Source organism: Micropterus dolomieu, linkage group LG23, assembly GCF_021292245.1.
Source record: "Micropterus dolomieu isolate WLL.071019.BEF.003 ecotype Adirondacks linkage group LG23, ASM2129224v1, whole genome shotgun sequence".
Taxonomy (NCBI): Eukaryota; Metazoa; Chordata; class Actinopteri; order Centrarchiformes; family Centrarchidae; genus Micropterus; species Micropterus dolomieu.
The window spans coordinates 30,207,418-30,227,115 of record NC_060172.1 but is presented as its reverse complement, the minus strand read 5'-3'; the positions used below and the strand labels follow the sequence as shown (position 1 = coordinate 30,227,115).

The 19,698-nt window shown below is 43.9% G+C and overlaps 1 protein-coding gene across 3 annotated transcripts in view; it reads right to left on the bottom strand.

Annotated features, from left to right (window-relative positions):
• med13a (mediator complex subunit 13a) overlaps window positions 1-19,698 on the bottom strand; it is a 76,248-nt gene that overhangs the window by 24,580 nt on the left and 31,970 nt on the right. For all 3 annotated transcript variants that reach the window (XM_046039314.1, XM_046039315.1, XM_046039316.1), the window contains 7 exons: window positions 13,623-13,768; window positions 8,284-8,484; window positions 7,975-8,169; window positions 7,671-7,833; window positions 5,410-5,520; window positions 2,843-3,589; window positions 1,219-1,435 (listed from right to left, as the gene is read on the bottom strand). In XM_046039314.1, the coding sequence (XP_045895270.1) occupies window positions 1,219-1,435; window positions 2,843-3,589; window positions 5,410-5,520; window positions 7,671-7,833; window positions 7,975-8,169; window positions 8,284-8,484; window positions 13,623-13,768 (1,780 nt within the window). The remainder of the gene's footprint in view (window positions 1-1,218; window positions 1,436-2,842; window positions 3,590-5,409; window positions 5,521-7,670; window positions 7,834-7,974; window positions 8,170-8,283; window positions 8,485-13,622; window positions 13,769-19,698) is intronic.

Sequence of the window (19,698 nt, the reverse complement as noted above, 5' to 3'; positions counted from 1 at the left end):
ACACATCGAATCTCCCTTTCAATGCTGGGGGCAATCCCCAGCTAACAGGTGCCCCTTGTCTAGAGCCGCAACTAACTACCCCAGAGGCAGAGATAGCGCAGAGAAATATGGTGGGACGGAGGGAGCGGGCTGATCAAATAGGAAAAATATAACAACTTGAAGGAAACTGGACAGGCTAACATTTTGGAATTCCTCCGGGCTCAACTAATAATGGGGATTCAGGGATAGCTTCCCGCTTAGTTAGACTTGGGCAGTGAAAGCGGGTGCGCCGTTATTTTTAGTGCTGTATTGCTGAGGATGCTGATGGCCTATTTTCTACCTCGCCTGCTCCCTGATCTTAAAAATCAGCCCTCTTGTCCCCTTTTTAAGGAAGGCGTGGATGAAGTGGTTACTCTCCATGCTGCCTTTTAGGAAGGCTTCACACTGCTAAAGGTTTTTTTCAATGCCTTTTTGTTTTTTTGCATTAAATCCAATGGGTTGTGGCTGCAAACTGGATAGAAAGCAGCCAACTTGGAAAAGGCACTCTGCGTGGCTTGTTTCTAGGCACAGTGGAGCTCAATGTGGAGTGTTTTTCAGATCAATCAAAGAAATGGTAGGGTGTCAAGTTAAATACAAATGTTCAGGTTTCTGACAAGAGCTCCCAGCATTACAAGTGGTAGCAGAGCTGTTTAAATATCCCACCAAGACGCTTAATAATCTACACTTAATTGGGGTACTTGTGGTTTCAGGTCTAAAGCTTTTATCATAAATTATTATTGAGTTTCAGTCCCTAAAATTCAGACCAGCCATTATGAGTGGATGTTCTGAATACCATGTTGCATTTTGGTCAAAACAATAAAAATAAAGAAAGACCTAAAGTGTATGGGTGCATTAAAACCACTAAAATATCTGGGTATGTTCAAAAAACAGCGTCACATAGCAGAATAAAGAGTTGGAGTGGAGCAGGTGTATGTTGTGTGAGAAGAGGGGTGTACAAAGGTAATGTTTGCTAAAACAGAAAGGTACTTCAGTTTGTTGTTACGGGCGCATTTGCGATAGTTATCGATAATGCACCTGGAGGGCAAAATATAATAGTTGTACTATGGCCTTACATTTTACCTGGGCTCTATAGGATGCTCTTGTCCAGAACAACAACAAGCAAGGAAGGTACAATAATGAATGGTGTAGCCGGCTGATGCTCAGGTTTAGAAACACTCCTAACTCCTCGGCTCGCCTTACCTTATGTTTCTTGCCTGGCTCACGCTCCCCGCCTGCCTTATCCTTCTTGTTGGAGAATGTGAACTTCACGTCTCCTTCCTCAAAGGCGTAGGGGTCCACCTCTGGCTCGTGATCTCCATCGGTTATAGCAGCAGACAGGTACTGGTTCCTCCTGGCTCGATACATTTGAACGCGTTCTTCAGACACCTTCAGTGGCCATTTCGATGTGGACATCACCCTGGGAGGATGGAAAACCTGAGGTGTGAGGACTCTGGAGTCACCAACACAGAGCTTTCACAGGCAACAGAGCAATATTTCAATTACAGACCATTAAAAAGAGAAGTCTGGTCAGTTACAAAAATAACAGTTGTTGGCCTGATGCTGCCTGATATCATGTCATAGCTGCCACCATGTTTATCTGCAGAAACAGAAATGGCAGCGAGTGCAAACCATTCTGACAGCTGTCATGCAGCAGAACTGGATGCATCATGTTTGTTGTCAGACAATTACATTCTAGCAGATTTATGGGAACATGGTGACTGCTCATACACTTGCAGACAGACACATTTATCACTTGTTACTGTGACATGGCTCATCAAAATCTTTGATGCGGCTTTGATTGTGGCCTACTTGTTCCTTACATGCAACAGAACAGAGAGGGAGGGGAAAAAAGAAAACTACTGGCTGATTGGGCAGGAGATAACTTATGTTATCCTTCCCCCCTTCACCATCTCCTATATTCTATGTACTGTCCTCTCGCCACGCCTGTGCAGCTCTGATGTGAACATGGCCACTCATCATTGAGGTCACCAAGGTATGGATTTTTCCCGAGGTGTACATAATAAAAGTAGCAAAATAACTTTTTACAATGATATTGTACAAGATTACCGATTTGCTCATCTGATCAACATCATGGATGTGAGGTGATGGTGTGCAGTGGCCTGGGCCCGAGATTAGTCGCCATTCAGAGCTGTGGCTGGGAGGATTACAGCTCACTAGAATAGCCCATCCAAGCGGCTGGGATTGCATAACCCTGCTGATAATTCCCACTACGGTCTCCCTACTGCCTGCTGGTCACTCTGCCTGCCTTCACACTGGACAAGCCCCCTTGCTCTGCCCATCTGTGATCGTCTTCCTTCCTAGCAGCTTCTTCCCTGTGCAAGTTTCCCTCCAATGCCTACCCGACTGATAACCAGCAGACAGCATTTCTTTCAGCTTCAACTGTATTACAATAACAGAGGTTTATCTTTATCTAACCCTATCATTACTCTTCCTCTCGCCTAGCTCCGGTATGTGCGTATAGGAATCGATGAGTAGTGCTGGCCCTGCACATTGGTGATGTATGATGTCAAAAGGGCACACAGCAAGAGATTAACATGCTGTGTGCAGCTAAGCGCTATAGCGAACATTCTGATGCTGAGGGAGTGGGGAGTGAGGTGGGAGGATCTGAGAGAGAGGGGGTGAGAGCAAGAGAGAGTGAAAGTGCTCCAAAGCGGCCTGGGGCCACACTGTAACAGGGGAAAGGAGGGAGGGCCTGGCTGCCTAACTGCTTAGTCTGTGAACGGCTGAAGCCTTTATCGCTGTGTGTGTGTGTCTTTTTTAGAGAGAGGGCGTTGAACAGTGATAATCGGCAGGTGTCACTCACTCTGTGACTGACACCATGTTGTCCTGTGATGCTGAGGCCTCGTCCCTTAGCTTGTCCCCTGGCAGCAGTGGCGTGGGCAGTTCGGCGTCTTTCCTGCGGGGTAGGTTGAATAACCTCCATGGTGCGTGGGAGCTGTCCTCCTCCAAGTTGACCGCTGCACCCACGTACACAGTGGGCTCAGGAGGGTCGGAGTAGGTCGAAGCGCTGTGGTGGGAGTGGGGGTGATGGGAGTGGAAGTGCGGATTAAGTCCCTCTGGCTCCTCGCCGCCACCCTTCACCCCGACAAGGCAGGGCTCCGGGGGTGGATGGTAAAAGTGTTGGCTGTTGGGGGTTGAAGGGTTCTTCATGCCCTCCCCTGACTCCTCGCTACGCTCGCAGGGGTGGGGGCTAAGTGGTGGCGGTTGGGGAGAGTTGGTCTGTTCTGATGGCCCAGCGCTGACCACCCCACTGTGCAGCTGGGGGGCTTTTTGGATGGAGGACACATCCGCAGAACGTATACTAGTGAATCTTCCGCCATCCTGGCCCCTCATGGCCAGCCTTTGGCCCGCCGTGGCCTCTGTCTCTATTGAAGCATCGTCGCTGGTCAGGCTACGATGATGGAAGGGCGTCTGGGGTCTTTTCTGCTGCTTGTCGCCTTTCTCTGGCTTCTCCCCCCCAGCTTTGTGCTTGGTAGGAGGCTGGGAGGGCTGGCCCGCTGACTGAGCTTGGCCTGGGGTGCTGCCTGTTCGCTGCTTCACTGATTTATATCTGCAGAGGAGAAGACAAACCGGGAAATGCGGTGAGACTACGAGGCACTGGTGACACTAAGCAAAACGGCAGCAGAGACAGAGGTGATCTATCAGACCATTAATATGTGCAGTTCATTTTTCATTTTCATGACGCACAGAGATCTTGCGCAGCTCATGTAAAATCTCCCTCTACACCCTCACATCTGCTTCTTCTGGAAAACGTCAATTAACTGAATTACTCTAACCTGCACCATGGCTGCCCCACTAATTCATCTCAAATCAATTAGCAAAAAACCTTAGACAACAATTAAGTTGCGTGAGTGTAAGACTGCAACACCTAAACCAAATGTTATTGCACATTCAGCATTTTCTTTATTATTCACACTAAAACCCATGGCATTAACAAAATGCATCTTCTAAAAGCCTACTTATTACTTCCTTTTTAATCAATAAAGCCAATAAACCAAATGCTGTCAAGGAGAAAAGAAACAATATCTATCCCTTAACTCTACTGCCTATTCTGCTAGTTCAACGGGGCTGACCAGGTGATGCATTACACTGGAACACAACATATCAAGGCTTCCCCATGGTCCTTGTCCTGTGCACTACCTGCTCTGAGATCACCTGACCTGCCGGCAGATAACCAAGCCATTTCACACACCATCTCTTAACACTTACTGTACGTCTCTTGGGTCAGTGTTTCTTTAGCCTTTCCTTTGCTGGGTCACCAATCAGGCTAACGCTGTGGTTATAGATTAGGGTGTTGACGAGGAAGCTGTGTCTCTTTAATGGCTGGGGTATTTGCGCATCCTGACAATTAGATGTCAAGATAAGCAGACACACGGAAGACTTCCATCTACAAAACAAAGCTAATGGCCATTAAACCTGGCAATGCGCAGAGCTCCCCACTTCTGTGTCACCAAAGTGTTGGGCGGCTTCCAACAAATTAACATGCTCCAGCTGACTGGCCCAATCCACCCTGCTCTTGTCTGTGCTCCAAGCCAGAAAAAAAAAAGCCTAGTGTAAAGGATTCCCCAATGGAGCAAACAAGCAATCAAGGTAGCAAACTATTGAAACACACAGACACACAATTTGGTTTAGATAGAACCTATCCATATATCTAATTGCTCATTAACCAGAAATCTGAATTTTCCTCCTATCTCTTAGATAGAGCTATTAGATTAGGTTCAAGCTCCCTGTGTGGAAGGTAGTCAAGCATCCAGCACACTGATTGGACTTGCAATCTGCAGTGGATGGCACGAGCTTGTGTTTACATGTGCCCTTGTGAGTAAAACAGCTGCTTAGCCGGGACAGATGATATGCTGAAGGCTGAAGGATGCAGAGGACAGCTGATTTGCTGTTTAATTCAAAAAGAATGGAGGCCCCAAAGACGGTCATCCAATTAAAATGAGATAAACAAGAAAATAAACACACTACTGAAATCAAGCTTTTCATGGGGCTAAAATCAGAAAACAGTCATCCGCAGGAAATAATACAGTAAGTGCTCCATCAGAGGTCAAACTGTTCTTTCTCCCCCAAAATTATTCCCATCAGTGTGGGAATAAAAATGTCTGACTAACAGAAACACACAGCAGAGGTTTCAGCCCCGGCACAGCTGTCACTTAGACAAAATAGTGATAAATTGAAATATATGAAGAATAATATGCTTGTCAAAGTCTAGACGTAGATATAACTTACAGATATTTTTGCTGACTACGGCCCTCTGTGCCGCTGTTCAAAGCTCCGTACTCTGTATAACCTCTTTGAAATGTCTTTGAGGGCACATACATGAGCAATACCTGCTGCACATACTGTACAGCCACATGGAAAGTGACAGACCTGGAACAGTTGCAGTACGACCTCTGTGAGGGCTCCACAAAATCCCAGGCTCCTACTTTCTCGGTCAGCTCACCCTCACAGGTACCGTTGGTTGCGGCTGAGAACTTCCGCCTGGGGAGGAAAAAAAGAAACAACTTTCAGTTACAATTCTACTGAGGGCTAATTTCCACTGAGTGTGTTGCCACTTCCTCAGCTTTTTTTTATGCAGCGTTATTCATGTGAAACAACACATCCTCTATTTTGGTATAATTTCTGAAATTAAAATCCTAAAAAGCCCTTTCTCATATTCCTTTGGTTTACAGTGGCAAGTGGTAAAAGCTTTGCACTGAGGCTGATTTCATCGCTCTGCTAGGAGCAGTAATATTTTGGCTGACAAGCCAACCGCTAACTCCAGCCGACATTCTGTGCTTGGTCAAGGGGCAACAGATCCCGGGTTGCTCCCAATGTGTCAGATTCACTGATGGTGAATAATATAAGACCATGGGACAAAACTGCATCTAACTCTTACTTTAATTACTAGTGATCATTGTTTCCATTTAGGTTTTTGTATTGTTTATGGATGTATATCAAAGCATTATGGAAAACGGTTTGACACTGAAGACATCAAAGTAGTTATAGGACAGATCAGTCAGAAGGTGCAGGAAGATAGCACCAAAAGGCCAACGAGTCAGAGAAAGGGGTCGTGCAGATTTTATTTTAAAAATTAACACCATTAGGGAATGTATTACAATTGACAAACTTGACTCCAATGCAAAACCTGTCATCCCACATTATCCAGTTAAATTTAAATGATTAACCGGGCATGGTATCTGGGCTTGCGTAGAACTTTGAACCAGCTGAAGTAGCTGGGTTAATTGTATCATTTACTGAAAATGAGATTTCCATCTTTTTAAGAGTACTTGAAAACTGCAGCATAACAAGCTTCTTGTTACAGCAACAACTTCTAAGTGTTCATAAAAAAAACAAGGACTCCCGTCAGGAGATGCTGACTGGTTCTCTCCACTGAGATGAAAGAGTAAACAAACGGTTTGAGCATAATGTTGATGATTTTACAGAGCACAAGATATGGAGGAAGAAAACGGGCAAATAGACACAGTTTTTCTTACACAGAGAATTATGAGTCAAATTTCATCCTGCCACCAGCTCTCGACAAAACTCTGACGGTGTCTTCATGGTTAACACTATTTTCTAGCAAGCATTGAACTTTGTGTCATTTGTAACTGCCCCTTCGCCAAGCCCCGTCCCCCTTAGTTACAACTGTTGGCGCTGCCACTGTCTATTTCTGCACTCTCTGGAGAAATATTGTCCAATTTGTTGAAAAAAGCGATCTCAGAAAGAAGCAGACACTTTTGCAGTTGCATTATACATTTGAAGGTTGTATTCAGGCTGTTAGACTGACTCAAACGGACGTGAAAAAAATGAAAGATAGAAGCTAAAGCCTACCGATCACACAGTACAAGTGAACCACCGCATCCCCCCGACGATTGAGACAAAAGACAACGATATTAAGGATCAACACTGTTCCTGTAAAGCTGGGTAGGCATCTACTCATTATTACAATTATTAAAAAGCAGAACAGTAGGGCTTTATTATGTAACATTCAGTAAGAAGTTAGCTAGCGTTAGCCAACTAACATTACATTAGGAACAACCCACAGCCGACATTTTTCTGGATTTATTATATTTCCAGTTTGGGAAAGAGAATAAAATGTACTTCTGCTATCAACCTCTCTGGGTAGCAACTATTACAAGTGCCCCAGGAACAGCGTTTGACCATATCTAAGAAAAATACAGCCAAAAAAAAAAGCTAGAAAATGACTCTTTTTGTATTAGAGTCAATGAAGCACATCCACAAAAGTGTCGGACCTCAGTTAGAGCGAGTCCTATACTGTGCTGTGATTGGCCAGCTGTGTATTCGGGGCGTTGCTTAGCGAAGGGTCAATTGCAGCATTACATTGATGTGGTGACTGTGTCGTAAGCAGCACAGTGCACTCAGAAAGACGCTGCCAAAACTTCCAGAGGGGAAGAAAAGACTCGTCTGATTGGTAACGTCTTTGCAACAAAGCAAGAATAATCACAAAACAAAAGTGCTTAAAGCGTTTAAAAGTCGTTGCAGCGTTTTGCTTTTACTTAAAAGCCATCCTGCTGACTAAATACAGGGAACTCCCTCTTCTTTAGTCTTCCCGCCGGGCCAATCGATACACAAAGAAAATCTTTTGGGTTCTGAAAATTTTCATTTATAGCATGGCTAATCAAACTTACTTGTTCTGGGCTCGGTTGATATTGCACTCTTGCCAGACGCGCTCCACCGCCTGACTGGCAAGCCGGCGTGGAATCTTGCCTCCATGGTGACTTGTTCTGTCCACGCTGAACGCATCCGAGGATGAAGGCATCTTAACCCACTTCTGGGCCGAGTGAGAGTCCACTGGAGAGGGAGAGAGCAAGGTCAACAGACATTTGACAAGACACTCTCAGTTTAATGATACAGATCTATTTAAAAGCAAGCATCGGCCTTCAGACTTAACTGAAGAATTAACCCGTCTTATAAATGTGTTTATACCGCTACCTGTCTGTGCCTCCTCAGGCGATGTGGGAGGGGTGAGGGTCACCAAAGACATGGCGGGCTCTCGCTGGGAAGCAGGCACTTGGTGGCCACCCGAGTAGACGGCAGTGCAGTGGGAGGACCCCACAGGGGCCACAACGGGGATGTCTGACTGGGGTACCAGCACCAGGCAAGCTGGGTACACCATTCGCACACCACCTGTAAACACAGAGGCGGGATGTTCAGAAGCAAAACCAGCCAACAACAAAGCCGTCAACTCTGCATATGACACAGGTATTTTCACAAATCATAGTTTAATGATGAAAAACTGACCTACGAGGACCTCCACGGAGGCCAGAGAGTCATCCTCCCAGTCCATGTCCTCCACCTTGTCCTCCGACACACCCTCCTTGGCTCTGGGGCTGATGGGGTAGAACTGGTTCCACTCCTCAATTAGCTTCTGGGTGGGTGGGTCTGACATCTTAAACGACTGGCCAGTAAGTGTGCCGTTCAGGCCAAAAGGACTCAGAATCACTAGCCAAAAGAAAAGGGTGGGTGGGTGGGGACACTGTTAGTCAGCATAAGGAGTATGCATCATTTGCACAAGTCCTCCCCCCACCCTCATTTCTTCACCTCTGTATCCTTACCCTATTCCACATCCTTCTATCTTGTCCCATTTCCTGTCGATCATTCCTCTGGCTGTTTTCCTAGTTTCTGGGCTGGCCATCAATTCATATTTACCTAATTGCCTTCTTTATTTTATATATATATATATATAATTTCTTTTTTTCCCACTCAACAATCAAATTCTTCTCATCTTGTTCATCATTCCTTTCTTTATTCTCCCCTATGCTTTCCCCCGTCAATCTCCCATCTCCAGCCGAATCAGCAGTGCTCTGACCTTTCCAGAGCATTGCTGGACCCAGCCGGCCCCGGCTGACTCGCCAAATACTTAAAGCGCAATCCCGACGCCAATTATTGGCAAGCGGTGGCCTCTCAGAGCCCATAAACAGCGGCTTATAAAAAAGGGCCACTCCTGGGCAAACACACTTGACTGCACAGACATATCAGAGTCACACAGTGAGCCCCGAAGTCTGCTTAGACAGACCTGTATCCATCAGAGAATGCAGATAGAACGATAAACTAACATGCATACAGTACATATAAGAAAACCACATGCATGTGAACTTGAAACACACACACCCTGTCAGCTTGTTTGCATCCATTCTCTTTCTCTTCGCATATCATACGTTTGGATTTACGAACAGACTGGCTGGGTGTGTGAGTGAACATTAGTTAATGTCCCTCTCTGCTCTGATTTTCTAGTGTGTCATTACTAGACTGGATGGCCTCTGTCCCCAGGTATTGATCCTGCGGCCGGACCAAAGAAACAGCCTCCAGCATGGTTAAAATGGCGGGAGACAACAGAGAGAAAAGAGTAGGAAAGGAAAAGGAGGTGCATTAGCAGTGTTTCACCTCCCAAATCTTCCAAACATAAAAGTTATAATCTTTAAGATGGTCATAAAGTCAAAGCCCATTTTTAAAACTATTTATAGATTACATTATTTCTGCAAAAGCCAGCAAATGTATTTAAATTTAGTAACTACCTCTCTGTATAGTAGCTTATATTGGTAATGACAAAACCTACCAACCCACGAAGGATTCACAGGAGAACAATCCAGTGCAGCCTTTTCTGATTGATATCAACCTCAGTGATTACAGTTCACTGTCTTTACACCGTCTCAGCATCTGTTATTAATGCAAACCCAACACTTCCTACTGCCGCTGCTTCACATGAAAAGCGTTCAACATGCAAAACACAGGGTGGCTTTTATTGTGAGATAGGCACAGGAAACTCAATGTGTGTATCACCGCAAATGGTGCCGGCGTCGTTAAAAAATGCATCTACAAAAATGTTTGGAATTTTTGTCGTTGGCCGATCAGTTTTAATTTTTGCAAGGGAATAATTTAAACAGGAGGGAGCTGTATGATGAAGAGCTGCAAACGACAGGCTGCACACCTCCAACTCAGCAAGCTAACCAACCTCACTGTGTCCTCCTGCTGTTCCGTGGAAAACTACTTAAACAAGGTGAGTTTGTTTGGTTGCTCTTCTGGTGTATTTCTGAGGAAGTAGATGCTCAAGGAGCGTCTTGCTATCGCTCCTGCGGTTACTACGGGTGTCACCAAATCAACCAAGGACTAAAATCTGAAGATTACAACTTTAAAAACGGCATGGTTTGGAAATGACTGGTTTGATAGAAAAACCTAATATACAGAACCAAACACTTCTGGATATTTAAACGGTAGCAACTAGCAGGTGGCGGTGGAAGATAAGTAACAAAGCACTAAGTAGTGTACTTGGAGAGATAATATTCTTCTTTACCCAGTCAAATGAACCTAGGTGGCAACAGTTTAATACTGAAACATTTTTAATGCATGAAACATGTTGTCTAGACACAATGTATCCTGGATGCCCCCCCAGAATAACTTTAACTCAGCCCACAGAACACACTACCTCAGCAAAATCTACCCCACAGAGGGAAGAAGAAAAGCTTATTTATGTTGCGGTACACAACATCACCCTGCTACGGTCGATCATATTAACCTTAATTATGTTCAACCCCACTCCTTTTTCCCTTTCATTTCTGCATGTCGCGATGCGCACACACTCCTAAGACCCGAGGCCAGTTGTGGAAGAGAGATCAAATTCAGCACAATTATGGAAATGGTTTTTCGTTTTCCCCATCACCACCCCACCCCTACCCCTCAATCCCTTCTGCCTCTCCCTCTTTCTCTCTGACTGCGAGTCTATCTCTGGCTCCCTGAAGACATGTCAAATGTGCTCAGATCAGTGTAATGGGCTGAGAGTTCATTACATTCACTCTGCGCCCTTTTATGAGGTCACATCCTGGAGAGGTCTGCCTGCCGGAGCGCTCTGCCGCACTGTAAACCAAGCTTGGCAGAGGTGAGGCGGGGGGGATGGATGGATGGATGAAGGGGGATGGAAGTCAGCCCTTCCTCTACGCTAGGCTTGGTTAGCCAGGAGGAGATGCACTGCAGCGGTGAAAACGCACACCTGCGCATAGAAACACACCGCGCTCCAAGACTTAACACACAGCCAGTGCCGATCATAAAATACACACGCACTATGGAGGTACATATCAATCAGTGGTCCTTAACACGGGTTGTAGAGTACACAAGCAATTTAACTGAAGCCATGTTATCTCCCAATAAACAAAGAAGGGGTGTGTGGAGGAACTTGACATGACAATTTTAAAGTATTCCTGAACTACTGCACATGACTGGGAAAGAATGATAATTGGGAAAAGGCAGGCATTCACTGAACCATTAAATGAGTCATAAGTAACTACCTACTAGGTGGCTGGGGAGCAATATGATCGTCCTAAATGACTAGCAAAACCCATCAACATCCCTATAGGAATCCATACGCCAAGTTCTAATAATCATTTTATTTTTACCCAACGCACTAGTCTGTAACTACACGGGACATTATCACCTCCCTTCAGAAGAGATCCAGAGGCAGTAAAGTGGTTTGCTATACTTTGGAATTACTTTGGTGAATAGAGGAAGTGATCACTGTTATTACTCTGGAGGGGAAAGAAGAGGGGAGGGCTGAATCGCATGTCTCTAACTATATCTAACTGTACATGAGAAGATAAAAGAGGAAAACTCCTCAGGGCTCATGTGTCACAAACTTACATTTTATGAAGAAAGCACAATTAAGAAGGTTTAAGCTTTTAATAGTACAATGGTTGTTTGGGCTGCACTTATTTCTTTTCGGAAACGTGTGGGTTTAAAATGTGTGTATTATCTCGAGTCTGTTTCGGGTGGCTTGTTGCTGTGAAGCCGGGGAAGGATCAGAGGAATTTGTCAAAAGTTGTACAGTGAAATAATCCATGATGCAGATATACATTCCAACATAATAAGTGTGAGAAATAAATTTTACTGCGTCTTTCACAACAAAAAAAAAAAAAAAAAGTCAAAATGTATTTCATAGTCTACACTCCCATGATGTGTGAGTGGAAATGCAAGCAAACAATGATTTTGGGATGACATGGTGTTTGGCTTAGGGTGGGGTAATGAATTTAGAGCCAAACATTTTTATAACTACACTAACACTACCATTTAAAGTGACAGCAGCGTTTCTGTTTTCTTTAACTGGAAGTAAGCCAATCTGTAATGAAACACAGCCTGACAGAAGACTGCATTATCTTGCATGCGCACAGCTCACTAATATATTTTCAATTACACTTCAGCATTTAATGTTTACAGGAAAATATTGTTTTTGAAAAATGCTTTTGAAAGCATATTTACTCTAGTAAACTCTACCTTATCTCCGTGGGGCAACAGGCTCGGTGCTTTGCTCAAGAGCCTGAAGTTATTTTTGAGCTAAATGGGGTCCTTGACTGCTGAAGATTAACTTGTGTTTTAGTAGATGCCATTTCTTAAATTAATCGCATGCAAGCAGTAATGCGTGGACAAAAACAGCACCTCGTTTAAAGTGGCTTCCTGGAAGTAAAAGAAGTTGCAGCACGTCCACTAGATGTAAGAAAATTACCTTTCAATATCTGAGTAGTTTTTTTGTTTACCCTTCACAGCAGAGATATGAGTGAGTGTGAAAAAAAAAAATGCATCTCTCAGCCAACAATACAGCAACATATTTACAAACTCAAATGTTTCGAGGAAAAGCCAAAGAATGCACAGCTGGTTTTTATTGAAGGTTTTAAACTCAGACAGCTGCTACAGTGCCACCTGGAAAACAGTTCCCAATTCTGAATCAGACCCATACATTCTGCACAGTTTGCTGCATTTTCTTTAATTAGAAATATTATTTGGTCATTTATCACAACATGTATATTTACTTGGCTCCAGGGTATGAAAGATTCTCCTCAGCTGACAACATTTTCGATAATGTCGCAGAGCAGGAAATAAACAGCGACAACAACAGGCTACCGACCTTTCTGCCCTGGCCGTCTGGCTGCACAGGCATGTGTACAAACATGCAAATGTCAGAGGGTTTCCACTGGATTCTGTCAGCTATGCACAGCCTTTTGTTATGAAATGAGAAATTCCAAGATAGTCTTGAAGCAAAGAATCAATGAGAAAGCAAAAAGCAAGACATAAGCTGTGTTTCCACCGCAAGGACCAGGGTCTAAATTAAGTTCCAGGTTCTTTATTTTACCCCCAAAAAAGTCCCTGCTCGGAGGGTAGTACTTTCCCAAAGTACCAGAATTTTGGGGGGTGGGGCTTGCCTTGCAGTGCATTTCTGAATGGTCTTGTAGAGGCTACTCGCTGTAGTGGTAGTATTTATTTCCTCCCATAAAGATCAGGTAGCCTCTGATCAGATTTTGACAAAACTTGTCTGAGTGGCTCCACTGGAGGGTCAAATCAAAGTGACACATTACATTACACTACACTACACTTCCCAAGGCAAACTTGCCACATAATTACATTTCAGGAGGAGGTTACACTCTGTATTTGTTTCAAACTGGCCCAAAGTGGGCTGCAAAATTCACAAAGGACGCAGCGTTTGCTGTGGTCGTGTAGCATGCTTGCTTTAATTGTTTTAGCTCAAACAGTGCCTTTGAACTTTTCCCAGTGCATCCTGGACTGCTCACGAAACTGCCACGAGTAGTGGACTGGAGACCCACCTTGGAAGGGGCTGGAGGCCTGCTGAGCCAGAGTGAGGTGCTCCTCCGTCAGATGGTAGACAGGCTGGTGCTGGTTGATCTCCACACTGGTGCATACGTTGTTCTCACCGTGCAAGAAGAAGGTGAAGGCGCAGGATAGGTGCTCACTGGGAGGTAGGAGAGAGAGACAGAAAAGGAAAGAGGGAGATGAGTCGTCTGGGATCACGCCACTTTAATATGCACCTTTGAAAAGAAGTATTGAATAACTCTGATAGAGTGTGAGGTGGAGAAGTGACTGCGGTGGGGGGTGGGGGGGCAGCAGATCAGATAGTCTGGTTCATGTTCCTGTTCACAGAGAAAGAAAGCAAAAAGGCTAGCAGGGAGAGGAAAGGTACAGAGTGAAAATAATATAAAAGCCTGTCTTCTTTGTCAAAGGCTACAATGGAATCTCTCCTCTCACTCATATTCTGCTTCAACATGACAGAGGCTCTTGATGAGAAAGATGAAGCCACAGACAGATACAAGGGGGCAGAAGAAGCTACTGATCTGCACACCCCCTGGCGATACAAAGACGCCTTATAAGCCTGTTACAAATTGTTCTGATGGCTGGACAAGTCGATATTCTGATACTGCTACAGATAATATAATGAAGTGTCGGCAGCCTTCCAGCATAAAGTTAAATAGGAATCCCTTCAGGAAATGACACAGCCTGCACAGTAATCAGGATGCGAGTAAGTCAACACAGCGAAGCTCACAGGTGGTATGTGTGCGCAAGCGCGAGTGTGGATAGCACTGTGTTTAAAACAAAGGGGCAAGCCCTGACTAACCCTGGCTTTCTAGCCAATACGCTCAGCTATAACAGTATTCTCTCGCTCACACACAAACACACACACACACACAGCTCTTCAACTTACAACAATGCCTGCCTGTGCCAGTGTGACCTCAACAGCTCGCAACAATAGTGACAAGTTGAAGAAGAAATGGAAAGCAAGGATGAGGCAGACGGAAAGGAAGGAGAAAGCGGCAGAGCAAAATGCAGGCCATTGTCTGCGGGGGCTTTCCTCTCTCTTTCAGCCCGGTCTCGTCCAGCATACGCAACCCGCTAAACACACACACACACACACACACACACAAATGCAGAGGTTGCGAGAGACAGCGCAAGTGACGGATGACCAAATGAAAGGGGACGCTGTGAATTTGGAAGTGGATCAAAGAGTTGCCTCCTCCGAGCATTTGGTTAAGCAAATATCAGTCTTCACTCCCTGTCTCTTTCTCTCTCTCTCTCTCTCTCCCTCCCTCTCTCTGGCACACCTACTCTGCAGAGGATTAAAGAAAAGGAGCAGAGAGGGACAGAAAGGCAGAGAGATGGAGCGCGCGAGAGAGAACACTTCAATAAGATAATGCCACCTACGTAGTGAAGAGATGCCCTAAGCCTCCCCAGAGCTTGACATTAATCTTACACTTTTTTTGTCTGTAAAAATGAGGAGATGCAAGCTAGTGAATGGCTATGAATGTATGATATTCAAATTCTACAGCTGGAAGCAAGTAGGCTAACAACGAGGAGTCAGAGCAAGAGAGGGACTTAGATCTCCTCAGCAGTGCTACCAAAACATGCACGTATTCAGGTATTTAGACTGCTGAAATTTAGGAATAATAAAATACAGGACATGGCGATCAAAAAGATATGGCAGATTACCATATTGTCATATTCAAGTTATTCATTGCACAATTTAGTAATTTATTTCTGCATTAAAAGGCAGGCAGAACTAATCCCTTCTCTGTGGAGCCAGTAGAAATGTTACTTTCGCTTTCAACCATGCCCGTTGATACTGTACGTAATGTTGTGACACCATTACATCAACAAGTCGGAACATTGCCATTATCTTGATATATTATTCTTTATCATTTTAAAAATTTTGACAATATTATCATGAACGATACAGCACACCCGTACACAAGCATTTAGTTTCAATGGACCAATATGGTACAAGGACTAAGGCTTTAGTCTACAACCTTATCAATATCAGCATCAAGTTTCCCTATAAAATATTAAATTTCAGTTTATGCAAGAAAGGAATTTTAATGCAAATCCCATACATTAGTTGAACATGCAAGTCTAACTGTGGGACCATTACATTCGCAGTCATTTTGCACCCTAATACAAAAATACTGTGAAAAACAAAAACATTTGATGGGGGGAAAAAGTTAACAGAGGTCAAGTATTTTTAAACTTATTTAAAGAGTCACCCTTTAAGAAATGAGGGTGTGCATTTGTGATTGTAGTGCGTGTTATCTGTTTTACATACAAACAGCTAACACTGAGAGCAAAGGTCTGTCTGTTTGGGAGGTGTGTCATGACAGCTCCAATGCTGGAAGTAGTAAATTACAATAGACTCCTTTGACTGCAGTGTACGTGTGTGTGTGTGTGTGCGTGTGTGTGTGTAAAACGCCCTCCAGTCCTGGGGCCAGGCATGTAATCCAACCACCTGGGAGCAAGTAGAAAAATGAAGTCGAGGGTTAGAATAGCAGCCAGGTGCGAGTCCTCCTCATTAGCACAACATGGATCAGAACTAAGCAGAGCTGGTTAGCCTGTCAAGCAATAAGATGGTTGTTTTCCATGTTGTCATTAGGAGAACGTATAAAGGTGACCAACGGGCCCAGAGAACGAATAGGGCAGGAAAGGAAAGGAGACAAAAATGTGTTGCTGTATTCTGCAGACATCAATGTTACTGCAATCTACCATTCTCCTTTCACACTCCAAGAAAACATGACACTACACATCCTCACACACACACACACACACACACACACGCGCGCGCACGCGCGTTTGCAGGGCACTTGTAAGCTTGGAGGTAGAGGGCTGCCATCTGTGGCTCAACAGACAGAAGTACAACCCAACGTTCTCGTGCACAGCGTCATAGCACATTCAAAACAATTCTTTACAAATGTGATTGCACGAATTGCTCTTGCCGTTGTCAGCTGATTATCAGACATGCCAGCTGTTAGCATTAAAACTGTCAAATGCAAAGTGATCACATTGTGATCCAGATGACCTGCTCTATAGGTATCACTTTACATATTAAAATGTTATTGTAGAAACATCAAACACGCAGTGGGGGCGCACAAAATAAACTTACTGGTGGAGTGGCATAGTGATGAGGAAATATTCCTGTATGCTAGCCTCAGTAAATAAAATGTTGTAATTTTTACACACAATTGAAAAAGTTGCTGAGTGACTGCCGTTCAAATATAAACAGGGGCTTGGGTTAGCACTTGGCCAACTAAGCACCGAAACGTCAACAAAACACAGCAGCATGCACATGAAACGTTTCCTCACCACTGCGTCTCTCTCTCTCCCTCTCTCTCCGACACACACAAAAGGAACAGGATTAAGTAAAGCTTGTGCTGTGACAAACTGCAGCACAAGCCCATTGGATCTGTCTATCTGTCTGTCCATCTGTGTGCAGGAGCGTTTACTGTCCTGTCCACACATGGGACACACACACAAACACGCAGCACCGTGCCAAATTTGATTCTCCTGCAAACATCCACGGCCTGCTGGTGAGGCAAACACAACACACACACACACACACACACACACGCAGCTGCTAAGCATGGTGGGAAAGTGTGTATGTGGTATCTGAGATTAGGTGAGATGGTCCAGTGTAGGCATGGGGAAGCCAAAATACTGACTCAACAAGTATTTTCCTATATATTTTTACAGACTGCTGTTTTCATGACATTTACAGGAGAGTATTTCAGTGATTTCTAAGGATTTACACTGAGGCCCTAAAAACACATTAACTTTCAAACTAAAACATTAGTTTTTAGATATAAATTAGTATTAATCTCCGCTTTTATGTAAATAATATGGGTCACACAACTCACTGTTAATTCTTTTTAAAATGCGCTACTTTGGCTCTGATAACTGATCTGTAGCCGCCCCTCTCCGTCTGTAGCCACCACGCTGTAGTCTTGCTTAATGTCCCGCACTATGCGATTGGTCATACGTCACGAGTAATAGCCTATCCACACTGAAGGCAGCTGTGCCACAGATGAGCAAAGAGACAGAGCTGCTCTGGTGAGCAAGCGAAGCTGTGTGTCGATTTTACTGAAGCTGCAATAAACATTAAAATCTTATGATCTATTTCTATGACAACCGTGCCCATTCTCCCAGTTCCACCACTGAAAAAAGCCCGACATCGCAGCGTACGGATTTTCCCTCAAGGTAGGTGAAAGAAACGGATTTTAAATCAGTCGCCCTCCCCTAACTCAGTCACTGCGTCTGTCTTTTCTATTGACTTAGGGATTTTTATTATTTTGAAAGTAACAGTGGCAGCAAAACTGTTCACACTATGGTGGTTAAACTTGCAATGAATCTGCGGTTCACCTGTCTGCTGAACCGTCGGGGGGGGGGGGATCTGTATGGATCAACTACGATCCATTACACCGCTAGTAGATAAGGTGAAATGAAAGGAATAATTTTGGAAACAGGCATCTTCGGTGTCTTGTTGAGGGCTAGATGAGAAAATCGTTACCACTCGTGTTTGTATAGTAAATATGACGCTACAGTGAGCAGCGAGTCGGCTTATCTTAGCATGAAAACTGAAATACTCCATCCACCTGGTAGCACCTCTGAAGCTTACTAATTTTATTTGTTATATCTGCTTAATCTGTTCTTTAGGTAAACATAGCCATCTTTGTAACTGCCTTAACTACAAATTAAAATCATAATGATATTAAGATTGCATCTGAAAACTATTTATCACTTTGCCAAAGGGTCCCCAAGAACCCTGTGAGGGGCCCCTCGAGGGCCCTACTCCATGACACATTGTGTCTGTTCAATTATGTCAAACCTGCCTCAAGACTCAGGTTCTCAGGGATTTCAGAATGTCATTTCCCCTGAAGCGAGGTACTGCTTGCACTTCAAATAAAAAAGGCCAAGACCCATGCAGGGCTCTACAATGCGAGTTTTTCCCTCACATATGCCCCTAAAAAATGGGCACGTGCGAACTGGAAAATCTAATTATAAGAACAGACTACAAACTACCCTAATCTTTCAGCTATATCAATGCCTTTTCTTGACGGATGTTTAACTTTTCATAAAGTCGACGCGCTGGATGGGGAGCGACATTACAAAAGCTTGACGTGCTACAGCAAACTTTCAAAATGTTTTTGAAAACTATTTGTTCTGCATGAAGGGTTCCGATTGATGAGTTAGCAGGGTTAGCACTTAAATTAGAGACTAGCCACCATGTAGACCATTTTTCATGCTTAAAAGATTTATATGAATTAAAACACACCATAAAAATAGCTCTACTGGAACTAATATACTAGTGGCAAGTTATGTAGTATATAATTAATATAGTGACATATTAATATTATACTAACAGTGTTAGTATACACTTATTTGTACTAGTTCCTCTTCCAGGTTGGTGATAGAGCCTTTGCGGTGAACAGATGTAGATTTAGTCAGAGCCAGGATGCCATTGGGCCAATATGAGCTGCTTCTAGCCGCCTCCTCCTGAGATCAACACGTTCCCTTTGTTCTGTTTTACATCTCTTTTACTAAAATGATTTTTAGAAATTTTGTACAATAATCCTGTTTACATGAAGTGTGGTGTGGGTTGTGTGGGTGGAGCTGGTGTATTGCGTGTCCGTCCCTGGAACAAAAACTACAAGTCCGCATGCTGCAATGCACCAATCACAGTAGAGTTTTCTGATGAGAGATCAGTGTTTGAAAACAGCTGTGTCCATATTTTAAACGCTGTTTCAGTGTTTTGAAAAGCTTGGACAATTTTCTAAGGCCCATGCCATGCGGCCAGATTTGCTCCGCTGGTTTCACATCATAACTGCACAGAACCACAGTGACCTATTCTCATAAAAATTGCTCATATCGTTTATTTGCTTTATCATTACAGAAATTAAATGAATCATTTCAACAATGGAGAGAAAATAAAGACAGCAGTATCCCCAAAATACTGAGTTAAACAGCCTTCAAAACAAATACTCACTTGTCAGAATATCATGTTCATTAACTAGATGTGTGGGATCTCACTTCACGTGTTTTTATCCCTCTCTCTTAGTCATGTTGAAA